Source organism: Myotis nattereri (assembly GCF_964212035.1).
Source record: "Myotis nattereri genome assembly, chromosome: 3".
In the NCBI taxonomy this organism is placed as follows: Eukaryota; Metazoa; Chordata; class Mammalia; order Chiroptera; family Vespertilionidae; genus Myotis; species Myotis nattereri.
This window is the reverse complement of record NC_138077.1, coordinates 88428755-88443936: the sequence shown is the minus strand read 5'-3', so window position 1 is coordinate 88443936 and position 15182 is coordinate 88428755. Positions and strand designations below refer to the sequence as shown.

Below are 15182 nucleotides of genomic sequence, written 5' to 3'. Positions count from 1 at the left end.
CTGGATACAAATAAATAAGTCTAAAAATTACATACTTTTCAATATAAAATGGGGAAAACAGCAAAATCTGCTACCCTATCATAATGCCTTTTATTAATCTATTTTCTAAAAATCATTCTTTTGTTGATGGACACATTGATTCCCTATATTTTTATATATCATATAAATGTAATATGTCTGCCTATGCACATATGCATTTATATGAATATATACTAATATATTATTCCTTTTGATATGCAAACACCTGTGATTCTACTAAAATGTCTATATTGACTCCTCTATGTAAGTAAAAATGTTTGGAACTATTATAAAATATACATATATATATATATATATATTATTGATTTTTTACAGAGAGGAAGGGAGAGAGATAGAGAGCCAGAAACATCGATGAGAGAGAAACATCGATCAGCTGCCTCCTGCACATCTCCCACTGGGGATATGCCCGCAACCCAGGTACATGCCCCTGACTGGAATCGAACCTGGGACCCCTCAGTCCACAGGCCGACGCTCTATCCACTAAGCCAAACCGGCTTCGGCAAATATACTTCTTTTTTTGTTATTATTCTCCCAACTCTTTAAGGCAAGTCTACTAATTACATAAATTTGACTGGAGACTATCAAAGAAATAAAATGAAATGGGAGCCTATGGCATATTTACCAATAAGGAATAAAAGAGGCATACCTATCTTTCATTCCCTCTTACACATTTTTCAGATTAAAATTGGGGCAATTTTCACAAATTAGAGTGAATCAATTTAAACATTTACATTTACAACACACACACACACACACACACACACACACACATTTTTATAGCCTTACCACCAACATCAATGTTTAAAGGGAAAATTCTAAAGTCTCCAAATGGCCTGATAGCTACCTAAAATGCTAACATTTAATTTGCATACATTTTTCAAACACTGAGTCTGAGCATGAAGAAAATAGAACAGAATTTAAACAGCAATGGATCGATATGCTGACATTCACAACATCCTAATGTTCTTCTGCATGGACTCCAGCCTCAGCTACTTTCCGTGACCTATGCTTTAGAGTCTAAGTTAGACTGTAAATCAATCATTTGCCCTTTTTTAAAACTATGTTACTCGTGTGCACTTTTCCATATCACTTTGGTGTTTGTTCCCTGGAATGAAACTTTCTTAGTGTTATCTCCTTTCTTGAGAATATAGAAAGTCCAAAATGTTGAGAATAAATCTCAAATCATCAAAACCTAGATTTCTCGAAACAACATTGAAAAGCAATCTAGTTCATAGTTTTCTCAAAACGCACAACCATTCCCTAAAAAGAGTCAAATCTCTCAGAAATGTTCTTGCTCTTCTTATGAAACCCTGAAGAATGGTTAGCAAAAATAAAGAACCCATCCAAAGGGACTTCAAAAACGACAAGTTGGTTTATTTAATGCACATTAACTGGCTCATCTCCATCTCAGAGTAATGGCTATTGTCCAGGTAAAATGACACTCAAGGAAAGAGAAACAATGAGCACGTTAATAGCCACAGAGCTGAGGCTAACTCAGGAGGAGGTGAAAGGAGCCGCGTGAAGGAGGCGCTGGGCAGTGCAAACGTACCCAGCCACCTCGCAGCCTGCCATGAGGCGCAACAGAAACAAACTTGCACAGGAATGTGCAGGGGAAAGGGTTTGTCTGACAAGAGAAAGACTTCCATGTCAGGAGCCAAATACCACTAACTCCCCAAGGCTTAAGCCTAAGAAAAGCCAAATGATTACTGTGCATATGTGGAAACTTTTTTCCTAAGGAAACAAAAGTATTTTAATGAATCATTGGATATTTTGAAACAGCTTTTTGCTTTTCTTCTTCTTTTTTTTTTTTTTTTTTTTTTACTTTCGACTGGCTATCTTTTCTAAATGCAACAATTTTATGTCCAAAATATGCTTTTGGTATATAAGAGTAACCTATAATACTAGCCAGAAGTAACTGTTTCAAAATTGTAAAGTCCATAGAAATAGCACATTGCTCTTTGATCATATTTTTCTGAATTCACTTGAATAACAGATTTTAAAAAAATATCTCAGACAGACATGAAATTTTGATCCTTAGCCTATTTGGAAGGGGAGGAATCAGGTTATGGGTGGGTGGGTCAGGAGAAGGGAGATATGCCACAAATTTTCATATTTTTGACTAACTCTCTCAAACACATTTTGAATAATTATTCCCAATTTACATATGCAAAAACTGAATTACTTGGCTAGGGTTACCTAACTACTAAATAGCAGAGATAGAACTAGAACCTACTTCTAACTACCTACAAAGCATGTACCGAGAAAATAGACAGCAGGAAATGAGTCTCTATAGGATATTTATTATTTTTTTTTTATATATATTTTATTGATTTTTTACAGAGAAGAAGGGAGAGAGAGAGAGAGTTAGAAACATCGATGAGAGAGAAACATCGATCAGCTGCCTCCTGCACATCTCCCACTGGGGATATGCCCGCAACCCAGGTACATGCCCTTGACCGGAATCGAACCTGGGACCTTTCAGTCCTCAGGCTGACGCTCTATCCACTGAGCCAAACCGGCTTCGGCGGATATTTATTTTTAATTGAATAGGAAAACAGATGCCCGGAGTCAGCATGGCATCACATGCTAAGCAAGGAGAGTCTAAAGTTATCTATAACATTAAAACAATTAGTAAACATGTATCAGAAGTATGGCTATTAAGAAATGCAGTATTCTTCATTATATACTAGTATATTGATGAAAGTGAACTTCTATATCTAAACATGTATTGTCCCCTTGACCAGTCAGATAGATAATGCAATTGCTTACCATATTTCTGGAAGTCTTTTTGGGAACAGTGCTTCACAAACAGCCAGTTTGTGAAGCACAGTCACACTTTGAGATTCTATTTGTTTGCTATTTTAAATTTGTTTTGTTCTTAACAGTTGTAAGGAGCAAACCAAAAATAATATTAACATGATCAGCTATGTTTTAGCACACTTGCCTCTCAATGATTCTAGTCATGATCAAAAATCAAACCAATTTTTTTTTCAAACCTATCTCCTCCAAGAATGAACATTTTCCATTCATGTTCAAAAAAATATGCCACAGGCTTAGAGAGAATTTCAAAATTTTCATTCCCAAAATTGTTTAAGCAGCGATCACAAAATGAAGGTATGTGTTCTCTCTCAAACTGACTACTATGAAGGAAACAATAGTTCCAATGTATAAATTTCTGGTATATTTGTATAAACCTATTATAAGACTCAGAGCATGATTTCAGTTTTTAAAGATGTATCTGTTATTCATTGAATTGTCCATTAGTTTCTATTTTGTCAGTAATAGTGCATAGACTTGGAGCCACAAAGATCAAAGCCATAGCCTGCCTCTAAGCTTGTAGTTGGGAAAGCATTGTAAGGTCAATAGAAAATAAAGGGAATCTTACAGCTTATTCATATGGCTAATTGTTTTATTTCTTCAAGGAGATAATACTCAAAAATTTAAAAATAAGAAAAGTAAGAAGGTAAAGTCAGGTAAGTTACTAATTGTTTTCTTGTTTCTAAGGAAAGCTAGATGAGAAGGGAGCACATAGGAAGGACTGCAATAGGAGAAAGGATTTAACCAAAACTTGTCCATGAGTCTGGGTAACCCTCTGGCCCTCAGCTTCCTCTTCTGAAAATGAGGAATTTTGACTTGATTATATTATAGATCTGGTCCAATTCTATATCCTAATAAGCAACATGCTGGAGCTCTAGAAAAATTCACACTTAATTTTGTTTCTTCCATTGGCTGCCTCATCTGATTTTGCAGGACACTAGCCAAAAACACCCTACAGACCATTGAAGACTAATTCATTTCCAGACATGGGTCATCTAGCCCGATTCTTAGGAATTAGTTTCAGTACTTCTTTTATCTATCTTCACAGTAACAAGAAATAATGCATCCTTTGAGACCCCCCCCCCCCCCGCCACTAAGTCCCACACGGACAAGTGTTTTGGCATACTAAAATAACATACGCTTAAGAGCAAAAGACACCTGTTTACTTTCGGTCATTTTGTTTTCCTATATTAAAGTAAGAGATAAGTGAAAAATAGTTCAGCTACCCCAGTTCAGACCACACTTGTAAATTACTGGCATAAATCTGATATCCACTGAACTATCTATAAATATGGCATTTATGACTTCTTTCTAGCAGCAGATGTTTGGGTCTAATGGTTCAAGGCACTCTTAGGGTCTTCCTGAATGAATAGTTAAAGCAGAAAACCAGCTGCTTAACGATATGTGTTTTGAAAGATTCAAGGCACAGTTTTGCACCCGCCCCCCCAACTATTTCCTTTACTTGTATCTGCCAGAGACTGATATTCAAGTATCAGAGAACTTTTGTTTCTTTCTCTTTTCTCTTTAAAATGATTTTTATTATTTTCCCTCCACAGTTTACATTCAATACCATTCCATACCAGTTTCAGATGTACAGCAAAAGGGCTAGAAAACCATGTACTCTACAGACTCGTCCCCCTGCTGCCCCAAGCACCCACCTGGCCCTATACCCAGTTATTTCAACATTATTGACTATATTCTCCATGCTGCAATCCACATTTCTGTGGTTATTCTGCAACTACTAATTTGTACTGTTTAATCCATTCACCTTTTTGACCCAGCCCTCTAACCCCTTCCCCTCTGAAAACTGTCAATCTGGTCTCTGTATCTTTGAGTCTGTTTCTATTTTTTTTTTCTTAGTTTGTTTGTTTTGTTCCTTAGATTCCACATATAAATGAAATCGTATGGTACTTGTCTCTGACTGGCTTATATCACTTAGCATAAAACCCTCTAGGTCCATCCATGCTGTCACAAAAGATAAGATATCCTTCTTTTTGATGGCCCAGTAGTATTCTATTGTGTAAATGTACCACAGCTTTTTTACCCACTCATCTATTGATGGGAAACTGAGCTGCTTCCAAATCTTGGCTATTGTAAATAACACTCTAATGAGCATAAGGGTGCATATATTCTTTCAAATGAGTATTTTGGGTTTCTTTGGATTTATTCCCAGAAGTGGAAAAGTGGAATCACTGGGTCATAAAACAATATTTTTCTGAAAATAATACCTTAAGTTATTTCCCATTACTGGATGTATTAGTTTTTTGTTTGTTTGTTTGTTTTGAGAGAGAGAGAGAGAGAGAGAGAGAGAGAGAGAGAGAGAGAAAGGAAGGGAGAGGGATAGATAGAAACACCAATGAGAGAGAAACATCATGGATTGGCTACCTCCTGTACCCCTCCTCCTGGGGATCATGCCTGCAAACTGGACATGTGCCCTGACTGGGAATCAAATCAGTGCCCTCTTGGTTCATTGGTCAGTGCTCAACCACTGAGCAACACCAGCCAGGCTGTTTTTTTGCTTTGTTTTGTTTTACACTAACTGGAAACAGGACCTGTGGGAATTTGGTCCAGATTAAGCACCCAAGTTTTAGAATAATAGTCATCTAACTCACGAATTTGTTTTAGGATCTACCTTAAGCATTCTGAGCATAATATTTTTAGTATCCCTGAAAATTCCCTTTGCAGAGAAACATAAGACTGAAATATACATACTGCTTATTGGGGTAAGCTCAGTGTTTTTTCTGTAATAACCCAGAGTCAGTATACAGAGTGGTTCAACCTTCTGAACACTCTCATTCCCTTTGGTGTGGGACATGTCCCTGCCACCCCAACATCATGAGACTCAATAGGTGTTCAGTGAAGTGGAGCTTCCTTGCATTTATCCAAAATACCCTTCACTTCAATTTTCAAAGTGCGTTACCTTCTCCTGGCATTTGGTTTCCATCACTCCGAATGATTTTATAGATTTCAAGCCTGCCTTTACTATCATTATTGTAATCTTCATTCTGGTTGACTGCCAGAGACAACAGTTCAGTTAGTTATTTTAAAGTTTAATTTTCTTCTCTAGCTTTGAATCTTCTGGCTGCAAAGTTATTGGGAGCATAAAACTGTGGGGCACATTAAGCTCCTAAGTCTCTGCAGTCAAGTAAATCTGTGTAGTGTGGAATTATAAGGGCTGTTTTTTCTCAAAGAAAGTCCTGGATGAGTTCTTATAAACCCACTTAAGTCCTTGTTTACAGTTGCAAAAAAAAAATTAGACCCTGCACCGTAAATAAGTGGACTGTGTATTGAAACTACTTAAGATATAATTGTATTCTTTCTTCTTCATGAATCTAAACTTATGTTGGAATAGCAATGAAATATGAGGCACTTAAAGCTGACTGCTAATACCACTTCTTGCATACTATTTTAAGTAAATAAATGTTCATTTGCTAAGTGGATATCCTACCTCATCAACAAAGGATGCAACATGGATAGCAAAAGTCATTAGCATAATACAAATGCTTGCAAAAGGACTTTGGAATGCCTAAACTAAAAAAGTACACTACCAAGGACTTGGAAAGAATTTCAAGCTCCAAGGCCAAAGAATCTACTGCATATTAATCTTCTTTATCAAGAAGTTGATTTGGAGCGCGAAAGACAAGAATAAGCTTATTGTGCAATAGCAAAAAAAAAAAAAAAAAATCTTGGGATACTGCATGGCATGGTGGAAAGATGCTATATTGGGGAGTAGGGAATTGTTCTAATTTTGTCACCAATTAGCTTTGAGATATTCAGCCAGGCACCTGAGTCCTACGACTGTCCACGTTCCTGTTGGTGAAAGGAGGGCTTGAGGCAGGCTTTTCCGGTTTTTTCCCCTGACAAACAAAATCTCAGAGAGGTTTTATTACCTAACCGAGGTGGCAGAGTCCAGAGAAAGAGTTTGAACTCCTACAAATTTATAACTGGAGTTTCTCCCAAGGGCATTGAATTCTTTCAAGTGAAAGATGCATGCAGTGACTGTCCTCTTTGAAGAGGATAGAGTAAACGTGCTCTTACTTGAAGCCCGAAGTATGACTGTTAAAACTTCCTACGTCCAATTAGAAAACTAACTATTGTTCTCAGCTTTCACTACCCCATCTACGAATTATACAATTCTGAAAGTTTTGCTTTAAGCATCTTCCCGAGGTTAACATTATTATAGAGGGTGGGGCGGGGTCAGAGAACAGCAGACTGTCTGCACTTAAGATGAGAAATCCACTGGGTATGAAGAGAATCTATGATTTCAGATCATTTCCCTCAATGTTTCTTGACACATATTTTGAATTTTTTTTCTTGGTTCCTACTGTCACTGTTAGAATACAAGTGCATTCCTCTCTACACATGTTCTGCAGTGTCATCATGCCTTCAGAGCATGTGCCGAAAGCCTGAGTCAAGAGTTCTCATGAGATGTGAGGGGCTGATGTAGTAAGGCTATAAAGAGATGGTGGGCCAGGGAGTTTAGCATTCTTGGCAAGTCCTGACTCTGCAGAGAACACTGCAAGATTTACGCAGAGCCATGCAGTTTCTAGGAATGGACGCCAGGGCCTATACAATTTACCCAGACATATCTGCATATTACTTGGATTCATTCAGCCTACTGTACACCTAGGTAACACATTGCAGTTAGCTATGGCTTTACGGTACTAACCCATTACCCACCTACAATGTATAAAGTCAATAAAAACCTTAGCTTAAAATTTTAAGGGTACATTTCTGCTGTTAGGAAAAAGTTGAAATACACATGTCTGGAGTAGGAAGTTCATGTGTTCCAAAAATTTTTTTTCAGCTATATGGTCATACACGAAGAGGACAAATATACCTATGTTTAAAAATCCATCATAATGAACCATTTTAAAGTATACACCAATTTACAAGAACTTCAGAGCTATATAGATTTGAGAAAAAATCAGTTCAAAGATACACTACTACAACTGAATACAGAAGTCATATAAAACTTCAGTGCTCTGTCTTCTAACATTTTATTAATGATCATTACACTTTATTAATAATTCTATTATTTTTTCTGCTTTCCCCCCTTTTTTTTCCTCCTCAACAAATCAAATGTTTAAATGCAGTAGAAGTTGTAGCCCTTATTTTTGTCTCCCAGGCAAGATGTTATTAGGGGTCACTTCCCATGTACGGAGAAAAGGATCTTCATGGATAATAATGATAAAACCTTATGGAATGCAAAAACAACCAAAATATGTATTCTCAGATGACTGCATTGGGGCCAAGTCAGTATCAGTCCCACTTCACCCACGCACCACACAGTCTAAAAATGCTGTCAGCCTGATAAGAATTTCCTGATTTACTCTTTTTTCCAATAGAAAATATAGGTCAGCAAAATAAACTCCTGACGGTGAAAGAACAATAGTTATACTAGCAAGTCTCTTTTTCATTTGTTAGCCAGTTATAGGCAAATAGTTTCTTTACTTGACTAAAAAAAAAAAAAAGAATTAATCTTGAACAAGCCATTTTGGCAAAGCAAGATAAAAATTTGCAAGCACATCTCTCAACTAGGTTATTTAGGTCAACTCAGCCACGCATCTATTCAAACAACATCTACAGAATTCCAAAATACGGTGGAAATTGATCATTATTTACTTATATGTGCCCCTTACCAATGTTGACAAGTCAGGTAACAGAAAGAGCTCATTCTTCAGTTTATTGATAGTCTTAGCAAAAGAATGAAATTTGGGGAGTGAATCTCAGGGCTATTGCAAATGTTAGGTAAAGGACTGGAGTTGTTTCTTATTGAAGGTTAAATGTTGTGGCTTGTAATTTATAATTTTTCTGTTATGAAATTTTAAAGTCTAGCCCAAAAAAGTATTATAGTTCTAACCCCGATCACAAATTCTTCATATTTTAATGGGGCTATTTTCACAAATAAAACCTTATTCACATCTACTAGTTCAAGTAATTTTTTAAGGGGAAAAATACCTTCCCGGATGCTCAGTAAAGTCTGAGTCTGTTGCACATCCACATTCCAACTGATAATTGAGGGCCTCTACCGTCTCCACGATGGAAGCAAGGAGAGGAGGAAAGGGTGTGTCACCGGGACAGTGTTATTAAACACAGAAATTGATTTCCAGCACCTCTTTGCCTCACTCCCTAACTTGTACTAAATGGTTTTCTTCATTATTTATATCTTTTATATTTAAAGCCAAAGAAAGACAAACAGCATAACCAAAATGTTTTACTGTCATCCTTGGCTGCAAATTAAAAAATGTTTTCCCATTCTCCTCCCCAAAAGTAATCTCTGAGATGCTGGACCTGCGGAATATTAAATAATGAAAATGATAGCAAGAAAGTGGGGTTCCTTCCTCTGCAGTCTTAGTTGGTCCTTGCAAACCTCATTGTGTGGCAGAAAAATCTGAGGCATGTACCCTTTCCGAATCAGATGAACTTCACAGTCCCTAAATCCTAAACAGAAGTTATGATTTCTTTCCAAAGAGTAGCACTACAAATCTAGCAAAGAGACAGAGGAAAAAAAATATGTAGAAATTAAAAGGCCAGATTAACCAAAGAGCCAAACTCTTAAGACTGTCATAAAACATATAGTTCTTGAGAAACAACAAATCAATAAATTCAGTGGACTGTAATTTTCTAACCTTACCTAGTTCCCTCATATGTGTATTTTTTAAGTCTCACCAAATCAACCCACTCTAATCCTAAGGGTCTGAAGACCCTGCTTTGGTATAAGCCAGAGCCAGGCACTCGCATGTGTCTTGATGTGTCCTGTGCAGCACTAACTAAGCCTTGACACACTCTACTGGTGTCCAGAGAGGAATGCCCAGGGGTACTGAGTGCCCAGTTCCTCAGAGCCGTACTCTCCCTTCTGAAGGACTACATCATCTCCCTGGCTCCCGGACCCCTCTCACCAACAGCGTTCTCAGTCACTCTTGACATGGTAGAGAACCCTGATCCAAGGCACCTCTTGGCCAGAAGGACACAGACACACACACACACACACACACACACACACACACCCCACACTTTCAACAGGCTGAACTCTAACACCTCTGTGCTTTGGTGGAATGCAGGGTGAATGCGGGTGGGGTGAGGATGAAGAGGGCACAGGAGTAAAATATTGGTGACAGGAGACTAGACTTTGGGTGATGAGCACACAAGGCAATATACAGATGAGGTATTAAAGAACTGTACAGCTGCAACATTTAATGTTATTAAACCACTGTTGCCCAAATACGTTTAATTTTTTAAAAAGTGAATGAGGAACTTGGGGACTAATCCCCATCCTCTAAGTGGTAGTCTTAAGAAGACACACTCTGCAAAGAAGTTCTAGTAACGTTTGAGAGATGTTACTCCACACCGTGTTCTACCATAAAAATCCCCATTCCCTGAGCTCACCGTCCAGGTAGGGCTACCTCCCCTATCGATGTCAGGGACACATTTCATCCCCTCAATCAAGGAAACCCTGAAACACTCAACCTCTCCAAAAGAAACAAAATATTTGGTTTAAGGGAAGTTTACTCACATCCTCCTAGGACAGATGCCCTTGGTGAGCTTCAGAGAACTGAGCCCTAAGAGCTGGGGAGGCTATGAGGGGCGCCTGTGCGTTCCGGTGACACACTCCCCAAGCCCCTGGCCAGGTAATGCCTCCCTTCCAGCCCCCGCCGTCCGCCCCCCGCTCGTCCCTTCCTGAAGCCTCGCCTCCTCTCTTCTGATCGCTTTCTGCTCGGGGCGCTTCCGCAGGTCCCAGAGCATCCTCCGCGCCACGGCCCCCCACGGGACGTCGCCGAAGCCCCAGCCCGACGCTCGCGGCGCCCCTGGCCCCCGCCCCCGCCCCCGCCCCCGGGTGGCTGCCCGGCCCGTGACTCACCTGCTGGCCAGGTTGGGGCGACGGGTGGTAGTAGGCTGTGGGGCAGGTTGCAGCTGCCACAGGGTTGGGCAGATACTGGGGCGCTCCATACGGCTGGGGGTGATACATCACCTCCGCACAACTCATGGCAGCCGGGGCAGCGGCGGTCCCCGAGCTGCCGCCGCCGATCTGTGCGCTCGCGCCGCCGCCGCAGCTGCCGCCTCTGTCGCTGCTCCAGCTGCTACTGCGGCGCAGGCGGGTCCTCCGCGGCCGCGGGCTCCGTGCGGGGCGCGGGCTCGGCAGGGCTGGGCGATGAGCGGGAGCCCGTGCGCGGGCACCTTCATCTTCAGCCCCAGCGGAGGTCCCCTTGCCCGCGCTTATATAGCGGCTCGGGCACGCAGCCGCCCGCCGCGCGGCGGGGACATGACAGCGCCGGGTCCGGCGAGGGCAGCGGCTCCCACGGCAGCGCCCTCCGCAGCCCTGGCCCGGGCCGCGCGGCTCCGGTTTGCAGACACACAAGGCGCTCCCAGGCCGTCCTATCACCGGCGCGGCCGGCTGGGCGCGGGCCGGGAGGCAGGGGCGGGGGGAGGGGTCGGCTGGGAGGAGGGAGCGCTCGGCCTCCAGGGGCTGGGACGCGGAGCTCCGCAAAGTTCCTCCAACTCCGTCCCGCGGGCGGGTCAGCCGGCAGGGGGACCCGGGAAGGGCCGGCTGCGATTGGAGCGGAGTGTGCAGCCCTCTCCGCCTCCCGGCCGTGGGACGGTGGTGGGAGGGGAATGGTATGCAGAGCTCCGCGCCCTCGGCGCTCCGCGGTTCCCACCCGCCTCCGTCACCTGGCTGCCGGCGAGGGCTTCCCTACCCCAGGGAGCTTTCACTGGGAACCACAGGGAGAGGCCGGGGCCCGCGGGCAGCCGAGCGCGCAGAGGAAAAGCAGAGCAGGCTCCAAGTAAACTGGATATCCCCTCCACTCACTATAACCATAGTGAAAGTTAACTTTATTACAAGTGCGCGCATGCCAGGAACGAAACAGTGTTCAACAAGCAGTCCCCGCTTTAAGTTTGCACCTTGGTGGTCTGACGGCAGCCTTTTCTGGCTTGGCCAGCCTGGTCTCCATAGAGCAATACAGAGCAACAGTCCGTGTTCCCCGTCCAGCTGCTCTTCAGAGGTTTGTCTGTGTGCAAGTGACTTGTAACCTTCCCTAAAGTGAAAAAGAAAATTTGTTGTAGAAATTGCTATACAACCAGATAAAGCAGGAAAGAATTGTGTTTATTTTATAAATGAGTAAACTCTACCTCCAACCTTTAACAAACAGATTTTCCCCTTCATCCGTAGGTATCCTGTTATGATATAGCAACCTCGTTTGTTTTCACAGAGACCATTCTTTGTCAGAGGGAAAATCCTTCTGGATGTCAAGTGTACTGAGGCTTTTGTGTACTGAACTGTGGCACACCCCCAAGTCCATACACTGAAGCCCTAACCCCCATGTGACTAGTTAGAAACAGGGCCAGTAAGGAGGAAATTAAGGTTTATGGAGACCAGGGAGTGGGGCCCTGATCCAGGACTGGTGTCCTTAGGAGAAAAAGACACCAGTTATCTTTCTCTGTGCTGACAGGGAGGGGTCTCCTGAGGACCCAGTGAGAAGGCACAGATTACCAGCCAGGAAGAGCGCCTCACCACCACAAAGTAATCCTGAGAGCATCTTGATCTTGGACTTTTAGTCCCCAAAACTGTGAGAGTGTAAGTTTCTGTTGTTTAAGCCTCCCAGTCTTGGTACTTGTTATGGCAGTCCTGTCAGACTAGTGCAGATATATAGTACCAATATACATTATTAATTTTTATATAAGTGTGCATGTATAAACACACAGACACGTGCATACATATACACTTACACATACAAAACTCATACACTTAAACAAACTATACAAATTATATAGGAACTTTTAGCTACTCATACAGCTCTCATTCATTCACCCATTCTTTCATCCATTGAATGTTAAAAATATATTTATTAAGGGCTTCAACAGTTTGGACTTTAAGTGTGTTCTTTGCAATGGAGCAGTTTTTCTATCAATAAGTTGTATAAGATTTTTCCTTGGCCATTGTGGCTCAGTAGGTTGAGTGCCATCCCATACACCAAAAGGTCACCAGTTTGATTCCCTGTCAGGGCATTTGCCCAAGTTGCACGTTTAATGGGAGGCAACTGATTCGTGCATTTTTCTAACATCAATATTTCTCTCTCCTTTTTCCTTCCTCTCTCTCTAAAATCAATCAAAGCATATAAAAAGTATATAAGAATTTTTTAAAAGTGTTTATTACTGCCTTTTCTGAAATTGACATTCCCTGTTTACACCCTTTCCCTGTATTCCAGATTCATCTCTTCAGCTTTATGTCTGGATGACTCCACATAGATATTCCATAGGAACCCCAGTCATAACAGCACTAGTGGTTTCCCCACACCCACAAAGTGATCCTCTTCTTTATTCTGCATCTCAGGTATTGAACTCCCGCTCACCAGTTGCTGAGCTAGAATTTTGGTAATTAATACTCCTTCCTTTTTTAGAGTCCACTTGATCCCAACTTTCACATTTCTACTGATTCTCTCTCCTCGACTCTTTATCTCTGCAGTAATAATCCTTAGTTCACTCAGCACCTCTCACCGACACCTGCAGGAGGCTTTTCTCTGATTCCCAGGCCCTAGTTTGAACCCTCCTCTGGTTCATTCTTCACAACTTGCCTTCCCACTCTCTTCTGTCCTAGCTACTCAAAAATCCAACAAAGTAATAATGTTTCATCACTCTTTTAAAAATGTTCACAGTGGCTCCCCACAGTCTGCAGTCCCAACTTTCAAGTTCTGGTCCCTGCTTAAGTCACCATCTCCCTCAACTGTCCATTCAGCCCTTTGAATTGCGACCTCCCTTTCTACTACCATGCTTTTATACACATGACCAGAACATCTGCACCAATACCCGCTCCCCACCATTTTCACTTGCTAACTCCTTGTTCTTCAAGGAGTTACCTTCCAAAACATCTGCTGAAAACCAGCTCCAATGCCCCTAACTCTCAACAACTCCAGCACCCCATGAATACTGCTCCCACCATACTAACAACCAACTATCTGATATGAAATTGCTTACTTGCTTTTTCCTCAATATGACCATGACTGCTTGAAGCAAGGACTGTGACTTTTATCTCTAAATCTCAGTCATGGCTTAGTAAACATTCATTGAATAAATAAAGCATAAAAGGGGGAGAAAAAAACATTAGGGGAGCTTACAAATGTGTTACAAAAATTTACAACATTTCATACAAACGTGTATGAAATCAGTGAAGGTTAAAGCAAGGAACATGGTTTCAGACTCTCTTTCAGGCTTTTCCTATATGTTAGAATGAGAAGGACCTTGTGATGTGAGCAAATTTAGGACCTAAAGTGTAAAGTGACTGATTGGGCCTGGAATCTAGCTTGTGAGGGCAGCCCTTCCTCAAAATCCAGACTTCCTATTTTACATCCTTACCGCTTTCCACTTTACCTTTAAATACCTCAATATATCTGTAGTTGATTGTTTTGGGTATAATTATGTGTTCAATATTTCTCTCCTCCACTAGACTCTTGCAGAGACCATTTATATCATGTATAGTTAACATTTAGAAGATATTCTATATGTATTTGTCTACTTAGAAAATAAATCATAACTAGATCCAACATGTCCATATCCCCAATTTCTGCATCTTCCTTGCACCCCACATGGACTCCAGTATGCTGCGAATTATTTATCGTACAACAAAGATGTAGTTCTTGGATACTAATAACTCATGGACTCAAAAGTCTGGAGGTATTTGACAAAAATCTTCCTACAATGCAATATCACTGTTTCAATACCTCGGTCATTTCTATATTATACTGATGGAAGAAAATGAGAAAATAATGATAAATTCAGCCCAGAATGAAAGTCTAGAAGGAGGGTAGACAGAGTAGAGGGAGAAAATAACCTGTCAAAGGTTAGAGTCTTTGTTTGCTTATTAATAAAATGCAGGATAATTCCTGGTAATGAGAGCTAAGTTGAACTTCTGGTAGGAGAGCAGATGTACCTGATTTTCCTCAGAGGAATGTTTAAGGATATTAGAATAGAAAAGAATCAAAATGATCATCTAGTCTAAAAATCTTCTTTCAGAGATAAGCAAAAATGTAGACTGATTAAATTCTAGGGAACAGAAGACAAAACTAAAACCAAAGCCCCAGGTCCCATGACAAGGACATATAAATAAATACACATGCATATTTACATGCATGCATAAATTATGTGTGTATGTTTGCATATATGTACCTAGTTATACGTATTCATTTAAACACATTCATATAGACACACATAAAAGAAGAGGTTCTAGATTAGATCATCTTTTGGTCAACTTGGAGTTACAGAAAAGGAATGGAGGTGGGGGTGGGGAATGTAGGCCAATTGCATTTAACAGTAGTGAGTCACCCAGATCAGAG

General features: G+C 41.1%; 1 protein-coding gene across 3 annotated transcripts in view; it reads right to left on the bottom strand.

The window, feature by feature from the left end:
* VGLL3 (vestigial like family member 3) overlaps window positions 1–10843 on the bottom strand; it is a gene marked incomplete at its 5' end in the record, with an annotated part of 47859 nt that extends 37016 nt beyond the window's left edge. For all 3 annotated transcript variants that reach the window (XM_081087824.1, XM_081087825.1, XM_081087826.1), the window contains one exon: window positions 10718–10843. In XM_081087824.1, the coding sequence (XP_080943950.1) occupies window positions 10718–10843 (126 nt within the window). The remainder of the gene's footprint in view (window positions 1–10717) is intronic.
* Between the last annotated feature and the right edge of the window lie 4339 nt (window positions 10844–15182).